This window comes from Notechis scutatus, chromosome 1 (assembly GCF_049901735.1).
Source record: "Notechis scutatus isolate UNSWTSFEM ecotype Mainland chromosome 1, rNotScu1.2, whole genome shotgun sequence".
Lineage (NCBI taxonomy): Eukaryota > Metazoa > Chordata > Lepidosauria > Squamata > Elapidae > Notechis > Notechis scutatus.
The window spans coordinates 146140110-146152678 of NC_142009.1; the positions used below are offsets into that span (position 1 = coordinate 146140110).

Consider the following 12569-nt stretch of genomic DNA (forward strand, 5'->3'; position numbering starts at 1 on the left):
CACTTCAACCTCCCCACCCACCCCCAGCAAACCCCGCCGGAGGAAGACAAAGCGAGCGGTCTCCGCTTTCTTCTCGTGCACCCTGACGCCTCCTCCCAGCCCGGGGTCAAAGGGTCCGATGGCCACGTTTGTCGACCGGGCGAAAGTCACGGGCGAAAGCACCGCGGGTCTCGGCTCCTTTCCCTTCAACGAACCTTGGAGAAGTTCGCTCTGGCTGTCGGGGAAGCCTGGAGCTGGAAGGGGCGCGGCGGCCGGGCTCCGTCCAAACTGCTGGAGCCGGAGGGCGAGGGCGGAGGTCCCGGGCCGAGAGAAGCGTCCCACGCCCGCAATGCTCGCAGCCGCGCCGAGGACCCCCAGACGGCTCCCGCCCGGGTCCGAGCCCAGCCGGGCAGCGAGACGGGTGTGTGAGACGCGGCCTCTCCTCTCCCCCTTCTTCCAGGCGCCCCCACCCCCCCATTCACACGTTCCGTTGCGGTATTCGGGTCATGCGGGGAGAGGCGGAGGGCGGGCCGCTTGCCTCTCCTCCCGGGGCCCCTCCGCCCCGGACGACCCTCTTTACACCAAGGAAGTGACGGGGGGGATCTTGGCGGCTTCCTCTTCCCAAGGCTGGAGGTTCTGGAGCGCGAAGAGCGAGGAGTTGTGCAGACAAAGCGGGTCGGGCTGGATGGACTCGTTCAGCGACTTCTGGAAGGCGTCGTGCTGAAGTTGCAGCATCAGCCGGCTCGCCTGTTGCCGCTCGGCTTCCCGCTCCTCCGCCGTCTGCCTCCTGCGGACGCCAAACACAGAGATCAGGAAGAGGAGGAGCAAGAGGAGGAGGCGAGGAAGAGCAAGAGGAGGAGGGGGGAGGAGGAGCAAGAGGAGGAGGGGAGGACGAGCAAGAGGAGGAGGAGGGGGGAAGAGGAGGAGGGGAGGAAGAGGAGGGGAAGAGGAGCAAGAGGAGGAGGAGGGGAGGAGGAGGAGGAAGAGGAGGGGAAGAGAGGGAGGAGGTGGAGGAGCAAGAGGAGGAGGAGGGGAAGAGGAGGGGAAGAGGAGCAAGAGGAGGAGGAGGGAAGCGGAGGAGGAGGAGGAGGAGGAGGAGAGGAGGAGGTGGAGGAGCAAGAGGAGGAGGGAAGAGGAGGAGTGGGAGGAAGAGGAGGGAAGGGGAGGAGGAGGGGAAGAGAGGAGGGGGAGGAAGAGGAGGGGAAGAGGAGGAGGGAAGAGGAGGAGGAGCAAGAGGAGGAGGAAGAGGAGAAGGAGGAGGCGAAGAGGAGGAGGAGGGGAGGAAGAGGAGGGGAAGAGGAGCAAGAGGAGGAGGAGGGGAAGGGGAGGAGCAAGAGGAGGGGGAGGAGGAGGGGAAGAGGAAGATGAGGAGCAAGAAGAGGAGGGGAAGAGGAGGAGGAGGAGGAGGAGGGGAAGAGGTGGAGGAAGAGGAGGGAAGAGGAGGAGGAGGAGGAAGAAGAGAAGGAAGAGGAGGGGAAGAGGAGGAGGAGGGGAAGAAGAGAAGGAAGAGGAGGGGAAGAGGGAGGAGGAGGAGGAGGAGGGAAGAAGAGAAGGAAGAGGAGGGGAAGAGGAGGAGGAGGAGGGGAAGAAGAGAAGGAAGAGGAGGGGAAGAGGAGGAGGAGGAGGGGAAGAAGAGAAGGAAGAGGAGGGGAAGAGGAGGAGGAGGAGGGGAAGAAGAGAAGGAAGAGGAGGGGAAGAGGAGGAGGAGGAGGGGAAGAAGAGAAGGAAGAGGAGGGGAAGAGGAGGAGGAGGAGGGGAAGAGGAGGAGCAAGAGGAGGAGGAAGAGGAGGGGAAGAGGAGGAGGGGAGGAAGAGGAGGGGAAGAGGAGGAGGGAAGAGGAGGAGGAGCAAGAGGAGGAGGAAGAGGAGAAGGAGGAGGCGAAGAGGAGGAGGGGGAGGAAGAGGAGGGGAAGAGGAGCAAGAGGAGGAGGAGGGGAAGGGGAGGAGCAAGAGGAGGGGAGGAGGAGGAGGGGAAGAGGAAGATGAGGAGCAAGAAGAGGAGGGGAAGAGGAGGAGGAGGAGGAGGGGAAGAGGTGGAGGAAGAGGAGGGAAGGAGGAGGAGGAGGGGAAGAAGAGAAGGAAGAGGAGGAGGAGGAGGGGAAGAAGAGAAGGAAGAGGAGGGAAGAGGGAGGAGGAGGAGGAGGGGAAGAAGAGAAGGAAGAGGAGGGAAGAGGAGGAGGAGGAGGGGAAGAAGAGAAGGAAGAGGAGGGGAAGAGGAGGAGGAGGAGGGGAAGAAGAGAAGGAAGAGGAGGGGGAAGAGGAGGAGGAGGAGGGAAGAAGAGAAGGAAGAGGAGGGGAAGAGGAGGAGGAGGAGGGGAAGAAGAGAAGGAAGAGGAGGGGAAGAGGAGGAGGAGGAGGGGGAAGAGGAGGAGCAAGAGGAGGAGGAGGGGAAGAGGAGGGGAAGAGGAGGAGGGGGAGGAAGAGGAGGGGAAGAGGAGGAGGAGCAAGAGGAGGAGGAAGAGGAGAAGGAGGAGGCGAAGAGGAGGAGAGGGGAGGAAGAGGAGGGGAAGAGGAGCAAGAGGAGTAGGAGGGGAAGGGGAGGAGCAAGAGGAGGGGAGGAGGAGGGGAAGAGGAAGATGAGGAGCAAGAAGAGGAGGGGAAGAGGAGGAGGAGGAGGGGGAAGAGGTGGAGGAAGAGGAGGGGAAGAGGAGGAGGAGGAGGGGAAGAAGAGAAGGAAGAGGAGGGGAAGAGGAGGAGGAGGAGGGAAGAAGAGAAGGAAGAGGAGGGGAAGAGGAGGAGGAGGAGGAGGGGAAGAAGAGAAGGAAGAGGAGGGGAAGAGGAGGAGGAGGAGGGGAAGAAGAGAAGGAAGAGGAGGAAGAGGAGGAGGAGGAGGGGAAGAAGAGAAGGAAGAGGAGGGGAAGAGGAGGAGGAGGAGGGAAGAAGAGAAGGAAGAGGAGGGGGGAAGAGGAGGAGGAGGAGGGGAAGAAGAGAAGGAAGAGGAGGGGAAGAGGAGGAGGAGGAGGGGAAGAAGAGAAAGGAAGAGGAGGGGAAGAGGAGGGAGGAGGAGGGGAAGAGTCGGAGCAAGAGGAGGAGGAGGGGAAGAGGAGGAGGAAGAGGAGGGGAAGAGGAGCAAGAGGAGGAGGGGAAGTGGAGGAGGAAGAGGAGGGAAGAGGAGGAGGAGGAGGAGGGAAGAAGAGAAGGAAGAGGAGGGGAAGAGGAGGAGGAGGAGGGGAAGAAGAGAAGGAAGAGGAGGAGGAGGAGGAGGGGAAGAAGAGAAGGAAGAGGAGGGAAGAGGAGGAGGAGGAGGGGAAGAGTCGGAGCAAGAGGAGGAGGGAGGGGAAGAGGAGCAAGAGGAGGAGGAGGAGGGGAAGTGGAGGAGGAAGAGGAGGAGGAAGAGGAGGAGGAGGAGGAGGAGAGGAAGAGGAGGAGCAAGAGGAGGAGGGGAAGAGGAGGAGGGGAAGTGGAGGAGGAAGAGGAGGAGGAAGAGGAGGGGAAGAGGAGCAAGAGGAGGAGGAGGAGGGAAGTGGAGGAGGAAGAGGAGGGGAAGAGGAGGAGGAGGAGGAGAGGAAGAGGAGGAGCAAGAGGAGGAGGGGAAGAGGAGGAGGAGGAGGGGAAGAAGAGAAGGAAGAGGAGGACGAGGGGAAGAGGCGGAGCAAGAGGAGGGGAAGAGGAGGAGGGGAAAGAGGAGGAGGGGAAGAGGAGGCTAGGCGAGGAAACAGAAAACTCGCGATGAGAAAGTTACTTTTCCCCTCCCCGCACCCCAGTTTCCGAAGCTGGTGGGGGGAAGGGGCACCGTGGGAGGCCGGGAGGGGGTCGATGAATTCTCATTAGGTCAATGGGACCCAACCGTCCACAGGGGCCCCTCGTAGTGACGGCCTGGGGATGGGGGCGATCGTTTTCGCACACCTGGAAAGGCGGCCCGGATTTACTTTATAACCTTTTTAAGCCCGGCCTGCGCGAGGGTTTCTAACTTCAAGGCGATTCAAAGGTGGATGAAAACCGAAACGTAGAGAAACCAAAGCAGCCCGGAGAATAGTTTTACGGATCAGAGTGTCGTGCGAAAGAAGGCCGCGGAATAAACTCAGCTGCATGATCAAAAGAAGTTTTAATAAACCAAAGTTCCTCGAGCTATGGTGTGCGAAAGCCGGGTGTTGTTTCCCCCCCCCCTTTCCGAAATAATGAGCGCTTTAGTTCCTGGCCCATAAAACTTCGAAAGTGACCCAGGGTTTCTCCGCTGCAGAAGCACAAAAATCGCGGCGGCTGCTGAGAGCATCCGATTTTATTCCCTTTCCCGAAAAGCCGGTGAACAAAATCGACGCGGTCGTTCGCCACCGTCCTTTGTTGAGGTTTCCTTGGCTGGTACATCGACCCTCCCTCCAATCCGATCTTGTCCTCTCCCCTCCCCCACTCCGCTGGAAAAAAAAAATTGGAAATGAAAACCTACCACTCTTCTTCTTTTTCTTCTTCTGAAGAAGAAGAAGAGGAGGAGGAGGAGGAGGAGGAGTCCTAAACGCTTGGGAAGTGTTCGGCTAGTGATTTGTGATACGAAACCCAGCATCTCATTTGCTGTGTATACTGTCATTTTTGATAATAACGATAATGATAATAATAATGATAATAATAATGATATTAATAATAATAATAATAATAATAATAATAATAATAATAATAATAATAATAATAATAATAATAATAATAATAATAATAATAATAATAATAATAATGAGTCTGGCTTCCCCGAATTTGTGTACCTCGGAAAAGTATTTCCCAGGTAAAGTCTCGGTGGCCTGGGAAACTGAGGCATGGCGCCCCAGGCAAGGCGCGTAGGGTTTTTTGTTTTTTTTAAAAAATCCTGGGATCCAATCAGAAGATTGTGGGGAGAAGAGGGAAAGGCAATTCCTTTCTTGGGTCCCTTTTTCATCTAATCACGTTTTACTTGTTGTCCGTAGTGCGGCGCACGCATAAACACGAAAAGGGCAGTGTGTGTTTGTGTTTACATACACGCATGCATAGACACACGCACATACATAAATACATGCGCATATGAAAACAAAAAACACGGGTTTTGAATCGGACGTTAAAAGCCTCCTGTCCCCAAGAACCCTTTCCCTGGCGGGAAGCAAACCTAGACGTTCCGTCCCGGATCAAAACAACGAAGGCTGGGACTGAAAGCGGCGTGTTCGCGTAGGCAGGAGTGGGGGGAAAAATGTCGAAAACTGGCTTTTTCCAAACCAAACCCCGGGGGCTTTCAATTTTGTGGGAATGCTGCTGCATCATATTCGTCGCAGTTTCCTTACAAGGTTCTCAGAAAGGCGAGAAATGATGATGATGATGATGATGATGATGATGATGATGATGATGATAATAATAATAATAATAATAATAATAATAATAAATAATAATAATAATAATAATAATAATAATAATAATAATAATAATAATAATAATAATAATAATAATAATAATAATAATAATAATAATAGTAGTAGTAGTAGTAGTAGTAGTAGTAGTAGTAGTAGTAGTAGTAAACCGGTTTTTTTTCTGCCATCAGAGACAAATGAGCGATTTGAGGATCGGGGTCACGCGAGACAACCGTGGTATATTTACTTGGCCATGGACCGATCCCTTTCGTTGGGCACAATTGCTGTTAGCCCTGGGCGAGGAGGAGGGGGGACGGAGCGTCTTCGGAGGGTCTCCCTTCAGACTCGGAGCCCCGAGGACCGCCAGGCCCGATCCGCTTTCCCGAGGTTCTTGTTCTTCTCCCCACCTTTGCGCCAGCCTGACCGAATTCGACCCCCCCAAAAAAATAAAATAAATGCGTGGATCTGCCAAAAATGAAACCGGAGGGTAAAACAGATTTTCCAAGGTAGACCAGAAGCTGGACTAAAATTAAACAAGGGTTACGCAGAAGAGAACGAAGTCCGAAAATAGAACCACCGACCGAAAAACGGGAGAGGGGCAAGCTGGTTTTCGAACACGTTTGTCTTCCAATTCCCAATCAGGCCAGCAAAATCGACCGACGATTTTTATTTTATTTTTATCCCCGCGACTGTCTAAAACCCGATCGGAGGCTCGCAAAGACCGGCCGTGAGAACTGTTGCTGAGGAAGGACGTGGGAAACGAACGAGAGAGTTACCTGAATGCCTCTTCTCCCCTATTTCTAAATGGTTCGTAAACGAGGCCTCGTGATTACTTGGGCCCTGGGTTGCTAACGCCCATTTTTCGGGTCGACTTCCGACGACGGTCAGGGGAAGGTTCGCGTGATTTGCGGCTCCTTCCTTTCCCGCCCCGATCCTCCGTCTCTTGAGCGGCTTGCGCTTTTTCTGAACGCTACAGGATGCACGCACCCGTTCACTTCTGAGATTGAAGCCTGCCAATTATACCTGAGCCGAACTAATCCCTGTCCTCGGCTTCTGTAAGTTAGTGAAACCGACTTGGAAAGGCATTGCGGTTAGACGGCTTTATACACCGAATAAAATGCATGCACGCGCCGGTAGGGCAAATTACTACGTAGACAAGCAGTCACCAACCCTACTTCCCAGGGGAGAGCACTGATGGCGTTCCCTCGTCTGGTAATGCAACGTCTGCAAGAAGAAAAGTAAGTTCAGAAAAGAAAAAAAGAAAAAAACCCAATATGCACATAGAGCAGGTGAGGGGGGGAGGCGGGGAGAAAGGCGAAGTCAAAAATCGCCCAAAAGACACAGAAAGAAAAAACTCCGGAAGCCAAGAAGAACTAAAGAAGTGGATTCTGTAGAAACCCGCCGAGAAGAGTTTGATCCAAGCAGGTTTCGAGTGGAAACGCCGCCTGGGTCGTCCCCGCAAAGTCGCAGCTGCTCAGGGCCCTTCTGGATTTTGGCCAGAGAATTGGGCCAGGAATGGAGATGGGTAAACCAAAAACGGCATCGGAGCAAACGAGGCATAAGTACATAAAAGCAAAACCCGCATTAGTAGAAGCTTAACAGCGTTAGCATTTCATGTAATATTAAAGGAAATATTAGCATAAGGGGAGAGTAATGTAATATTAGCATAAGGGGAGAGTTATCTATCGACAGCAATAATTCGCATGCGCCCGTTTTATCCTTGGCTTTTACTTCATCCGAGATTTCAGCCGAAACACGAGAAAAGGACTTTTCCGCAGTACACAACAAAACAGAAACAAAAACAGCGGCGGGTTTGCAACTGGACCGGCCTGAGATGGGGGAGGCAATAGGGGCTTGCTGTTTGGGGAGATTCCGCTGCAGACGTGGACAAAAAGGCCCTCGCGAGAGGGATCCAGAGCCTTCCCACTCCTTTGCAGGCTGGGATCCTCAGGCTCTGGAGAAAAAGACTTGGGAAAGCGGAGCCCACGAAGTCAAAAGGCCGCAAAATCGTTGAAATCGCTTCGCCTGGGATTGCACTTGCTGGAAAACCTCAGGGAAAAGATAGTGGGTTTTTTTTTCAACTCCCGTCCGGGACCGACGCCTTCCAGCCGAGGAACAATAGCCGAAGACAGCGCTCTAACTTTTCGTGGCTTTGGGAAAGTTGCTGGGCCAGAGTCGCTGCGGCAGATAAAATAAGTTTAATTAAATTATTGTGATAGTTCGTCGCGCAGTCAAGCCAGGTATTTAAACTGGGTTTGGCCCTTTTTGTCCACCTATCGAGTCCTTCCCGATAACCCGTGATAGGCAGGTGTTTGTGGGTTAATGGTGTTAAGGATATCGTCGCAAGATATTATTATTATTATTATTACCACCAAGCTGGAGATTGGCCATTTGGGAATTGGCAACGCTGGGTCGGGCGAGGGCTTGCCTCCCCCCCCTCCTTTGCCTTGGGAGAAAACGGGTTAGAAAAAACGATGGGTGGACAAGGAACGTCTCTCCTCTCGACACGGGTTTCACGTTCGCGCAGGTTCTGCACCCCCGATCCTTTCTCTCTGGAGGGCGCGGAGAAGAACCGAGGGAGCCGGATCAAGTAAGAAAGATACTCGGGGGCAGGGAGCCACCCACAACAGGCCTGTTGGCCCCCAGCCTCCCAGCTTCTCCACGGGCAGCTAGGCCTCCGGGCCCCTGAAACGGAACAACGGCAGCTTTGTTCTGCCTCGGATTCAGGAGAGGCCCGTTAAATGTTAGGGAAGATCGATTCTCAGCCGGGAGTGGCTCGCTGATCTCCGAAGGGGGGATTTTATTTTATTTTTTTAAGCATTCGTCTTTAAGCCGGTCTTTACGCTGCGCGCTCAACCGAGGCCGCTCCGGATCCCACTAAACGCACCTGCTCCGTTTGTGCCAAGCTTGCTTGGTGGTAGCACTTCCTATGGTGAGGTTGTGCGGGTCAGATTCAAGAACTGCCCTGGGCATCCCGCATGGACGCCGTCTTTTTCCTCCCTCAACTTCCCCTCCCGAGACCCCCCCAAGCCTTGAAAAGCCAACGCTCATCCAGAGGGGCAACCTGGTATTACACGCCCTGCGCTTAAGGACGGTTTGATCCGTAGGAGCCACCAAACCTTTCATCCTCAGTCGAAAAGCAAACGGGCTTTCGCTGCCCGCCGCCCCTCTGTGCTTCTTGGGCCCGCAGAGGTCCAAGCAAACGCGCATCTGGGCCTGCAAAAGGCCCGCGGCCCGACTTTGGGTCAGCCTCGCCGTGGTTTCCAGAAGCCTCTTTCCGAGGCCCTTTTCTTTTACTGCCTCACTAAGGCTCCCAGGGAGGGAGGGAGGGAGGAAGGTGAGGGGATTCGGCGCACCAGGCTTGGAGGGTATCCTAAGAGAATGTTTCCCGTGATTCGCGGGCTCGGCGCGCTAAGTAAGCCGCGGTTTCTGTGAACGTGGTTTATACTGAAGTGCTCGTGATTGCCTGGCATCACCTAACTCTGGATGGGATGATCTTGTGGGATCATCCACCCAACAACCCAAACCGGCCGTTGTACTAAAGCGACCCTTTGCTCAGCTCCGCAAGACACCCTTCCGGCCAAGCAGGTTTTTTTTTAGGCCACTGCGCTCCGAGGATCCAATGCGAGGAGGAGGAGGAAGAGGAGGAGGTGGGGCAAACCCGGCTCCCAAACGGGTTGCCCTAAAGAGTGGACCATGGGCCAGGCCTAAAGTGTTCCCAAAAGGTGCCAGGCCTTGTGTCGCGTCTACACGAGGATTGCAAAGGGAGCGAAAGGAGGAGGAAGCCGAGAAGGCCCAACCCGCTCCCCCTGTTCGGCGACACACACACACACACACACCCCACCCTCACCCCGGTAGATCCCAGGCCCAGCGTCCGCGGGACTCACCGCCACTTGGTCCTGCGGTTCTGAAACCAGGTCTTGACTTGGGCGTCGGTCATCTTGAGCGACTTGGCGAGCGCCGCCCTCTCGGCCGAGGCCAGGTACTTTTGCCGGTGGAACCGTTTTTCCAGCTCGCAGATCTGCACCCGAGAGAAGGAGGTGCGCGGCTTCTTGCGCTTGGGCGGAGTGCGGTTCTGGTAGGGGTGCCCGATCCTCCGCGTCACCGTGAAAGGCGTGAGCGCCGCCGCTGCTGCGACAGAAAGGGACACCGGGTCAGCCAGGCTGGGCGCCGGATTTGGGGTGGGTGGGGGAATGGAGAGTGGCGCCGGCCCAAGAGGGGGGTCCTTAAACCTGTAGCCGCTGGAGGCGGCAGGGTCGCTGGCTGCTTTCTCCTGAGCCCCCTTTAAGGCGGCCAGCGAGTGACTCTGGAGAGGCGCGGACTCGGGGAGTGACCCGGAGCAGCCTCTCGGAAAGCCCCGCGGCCCGCAGCACCCACGGCTGGGAGGAGGTGGGGGGGCTGGGTTGGGCGGAGGGGCTGGATGCTCGGTGGCAGGTGACAGCCCTCCCCCCGCCCGCCCCCGCCGACACCATGTGCTCGGGCGGGGGGCGAAAGGGGTGGCTTGTCCCGCCCCTTGTGTCAGCCCGGCTGGTGGTGCTGTTGGGGAGGGAAGCGAAGCAATTCCGAATCGATTAAAGACCTACAATATGGAAGACTGACTCTCTGTGTGTGTCTAATCCTAGAGGCTGTGCCGCAGAAAAATCGGGGTAATATGAAAACAGAAACCCGTATTTATTAATTTTAAATTAAAAAATAGAGCGATGATCTCGAGCTCCAAGGGCAAAGCCAAACGGAGGCTTTGGGGGCCATGGGAAATGAAAAGAGACGGAAAAGTTCTCCTCTCCAGCCTCCGAAAAGGGAAAAGAAGGCCACCTAATCGCGTTTTGCCTGCTTTGTTTTTGTTTCGTTTGTTTTCTGGTGTCCCACGCCTCGGAATATGAAGTATATTGGAGAGGGAAGAAAAATAGTTGGTTCCTGCAGCGGAAAATCGAACTCAGCCAGTAATTCTAAAGGTGTCTACAAATCCATCCTAGCTATTATGCATATTTCTTCTGAATAATTATAATATAAAATGATATAACATAATATAAAATAAAATAATTAATTATATCATATCCTTTATTATAATATTATAATAATATAATAAAGGGTTTAGGGATTTCCCGTATATTTTCTTCTTGGAAAAAATACATACCATGGAAGTTATTGATAGTAACTTCTCCCTTTTACCCACAAATGTAAATTGTGTTGAAGTGACACAGCACACTCAGAACTTGTGGTCTGATTAGCCGCTTTGCAAGGTGAAGCTAACCTTATCCACTTAACCCCCTGCTTCCCCCGTCCTAATTGGCTTAATCCTGTTTTCATTGGAAGTACTTAAATCTTCATAAATTTCTTTTGTTCTCTTTATCGTCCTCGCCCATCTCTTAGTGCTAATGCTGTAATCGGATTAGACACAGCCATTTACTCGCCTTCCTTCGCCCTTCCACGACAGGCCTGAGAAAATCGTCTCGAGGATTTCTTTATTCTGAGTACGGCGAGATTTAAGGTTTCCTCCCTTGATCGTGTTAGTTTTTTGGGGGCGGGGGGGGAGAAGGAAAGATCACTCGATCTCCGGAAGAACTCAAAACAATCCCTTTTGTCGTCCTGAAACAGGACCACCCAAACAGATCCCACTTTTCACGCCTGGATATGCTCAGCAATTGGCCAGGGAAAAGGAAAAAATTAGGAAAGCCGGCAGAATGGCCGGTCGGCCAATTTTCCTAGCATCACGCGCCTTATATTGTTTTCGGCTTTTTACACAACCGTTCTCTCCTTTCTCCGCCGGAGAAAGACCGTGAAAGAGCCAATTTCTCTCTCGCGCCCGCCTGCTCCTCCGCGCAGGAGTCCCAACCTCACCGACCGACTGTCTACCTGAGATCGCTCGCCAGCCCGGCCGCCGCCGCCGCCGCCGCCTCCACTTACCTGTGAATCTGTCTTTGACGAACCGCCTGCTGCTCTCCATCCAAGGGAAGTTGAGGCTGCCAAGGCTGGGTACAGCTGGCATGGCTGGGATGGCACTGGAAATTGGAGGTGGCACTGCCCCAGGGATGGGTCTGTGCGCTGGCACCCGGATCACGCCAGATGGAGCCAAGCTGAGATTCACACTGTAAGATCCAGAGTCTTCGAAGGGAGCCCCGATGCCAGCAAAGGCGCCGGGGAGGGAAGGGTACGGGCCGCCGCTTCTGCTGCTCACGGGGCTGCCCAGGTAATTGGTGCCGCCGTCTGATCCTCGGGGGGCGGGCTGGGAAGGGGTCTCCTGATCAGAACTATTTAAAATCTGATCAATCCCGAAGCTGATGGGCTCGTGTTGATGCGGTGTCTGCGTGTTCGTTGGCTGATCCATCCTTGGTGAATAGAAAATATTGGCTCAATCGGGGGGGAGAGGGGAGAGAGGGAGAGGAAAAAAAAAACCCCGGCAAGAATTTCCCCTATAAAAACGCTCCCTTCCTTTTTACAGTAGATCCATGTAAGGTCCTGGTTTGTATAGATGTCACACTGAAACTTTGCCAAGAGTGGTCCAGCCCGACAGACTCTGTGTCATCTTTTTTGAACCAAACCTTCAGTTTCTGCTTCTAATTTCTCTCCGACAGCTGCCATTGGCCACAACAAACAAGCCTCTCTCCTCCCATTGGCTCCCGGGTTTCAATAAAGGCCTAATTCATTGGAATAGGAGCTTAGGGACTGTTCCATGGTGACATCATTTTAACAAACGCACAATAGGTCAAATTTATTAGCTAAGCTAATGTGGGGCGGATATTGCAATGCGCATCTGCGACGGTTGTCTTTCGAAATTAGCCAGATGAAATTGAACAAACCTTTGCAATTACCCAGGCGAGCCCCTCCCTCCCTCCCTCCCTTCCACTCGCCCGAATCATTAACCAAAGGGGCGAGTTGAGCAGAATTCCAAGCTGGTGAGGATGTGGAGCCTCGCCCCCCCAGCCACCCACTGCGAGGGGGAATTAAGTGGGGATCCACCTAAATCTATCTTAGCATTCTTTGTTTATAAACACATCCTGCTGAAAGGAAGCCCCCCCCCTCCAGAAAGGCACCAAGTGGAGGCACCAAATGCCTTGGGGACGCTCCGCCCGAATTTGGAACTGCCCAGTTACACTTGGAACAGATATTCCTGCTGCTGCTGGTGGGCCTGGAATGAAAAAAGCCCAGAGCCTGAATTTGAAACCCAACCTTCTCCTTCTACAGTCACACACTCAAAGTCCTTTATGCTTTCTTTCTTTCTTTCTGGCCCGTCTTAAAACGACAAGCCCAACAAGACTTTCCAGGGCTAGAAATCCAATTTGGAGCTCCGAGA

At 53.9% G+C, this 12569-nt stretch overlaps 1 protein-coding gene across 1 annotated transcript; it reads right to left on the reverse strand.

Moving 5' to 3' along the window:
• Positions 1-385: 385 nt before the first annotated feature.
• TLX3 (T cell leukemia homeobox 3) lies at positions 386-11603 on the reverse strand. Its single transcript, XM_026668414.2, has 3 exons — positions 11183-11603; positions 9166-9409; positions 386-766 (listed from the first exon to the last, which is right to left on the reverse strand). Exons 1-3 carry the CDS (start codon positions 11601-11603, stop codon positions 556-558), a joined length of 876 nt encoding a protein of 291 aa, XP_026524199.1. The 3' UTR covers positions 386-555.
• Positions 11604-12569: the final 966 nt, after the last annotated feature.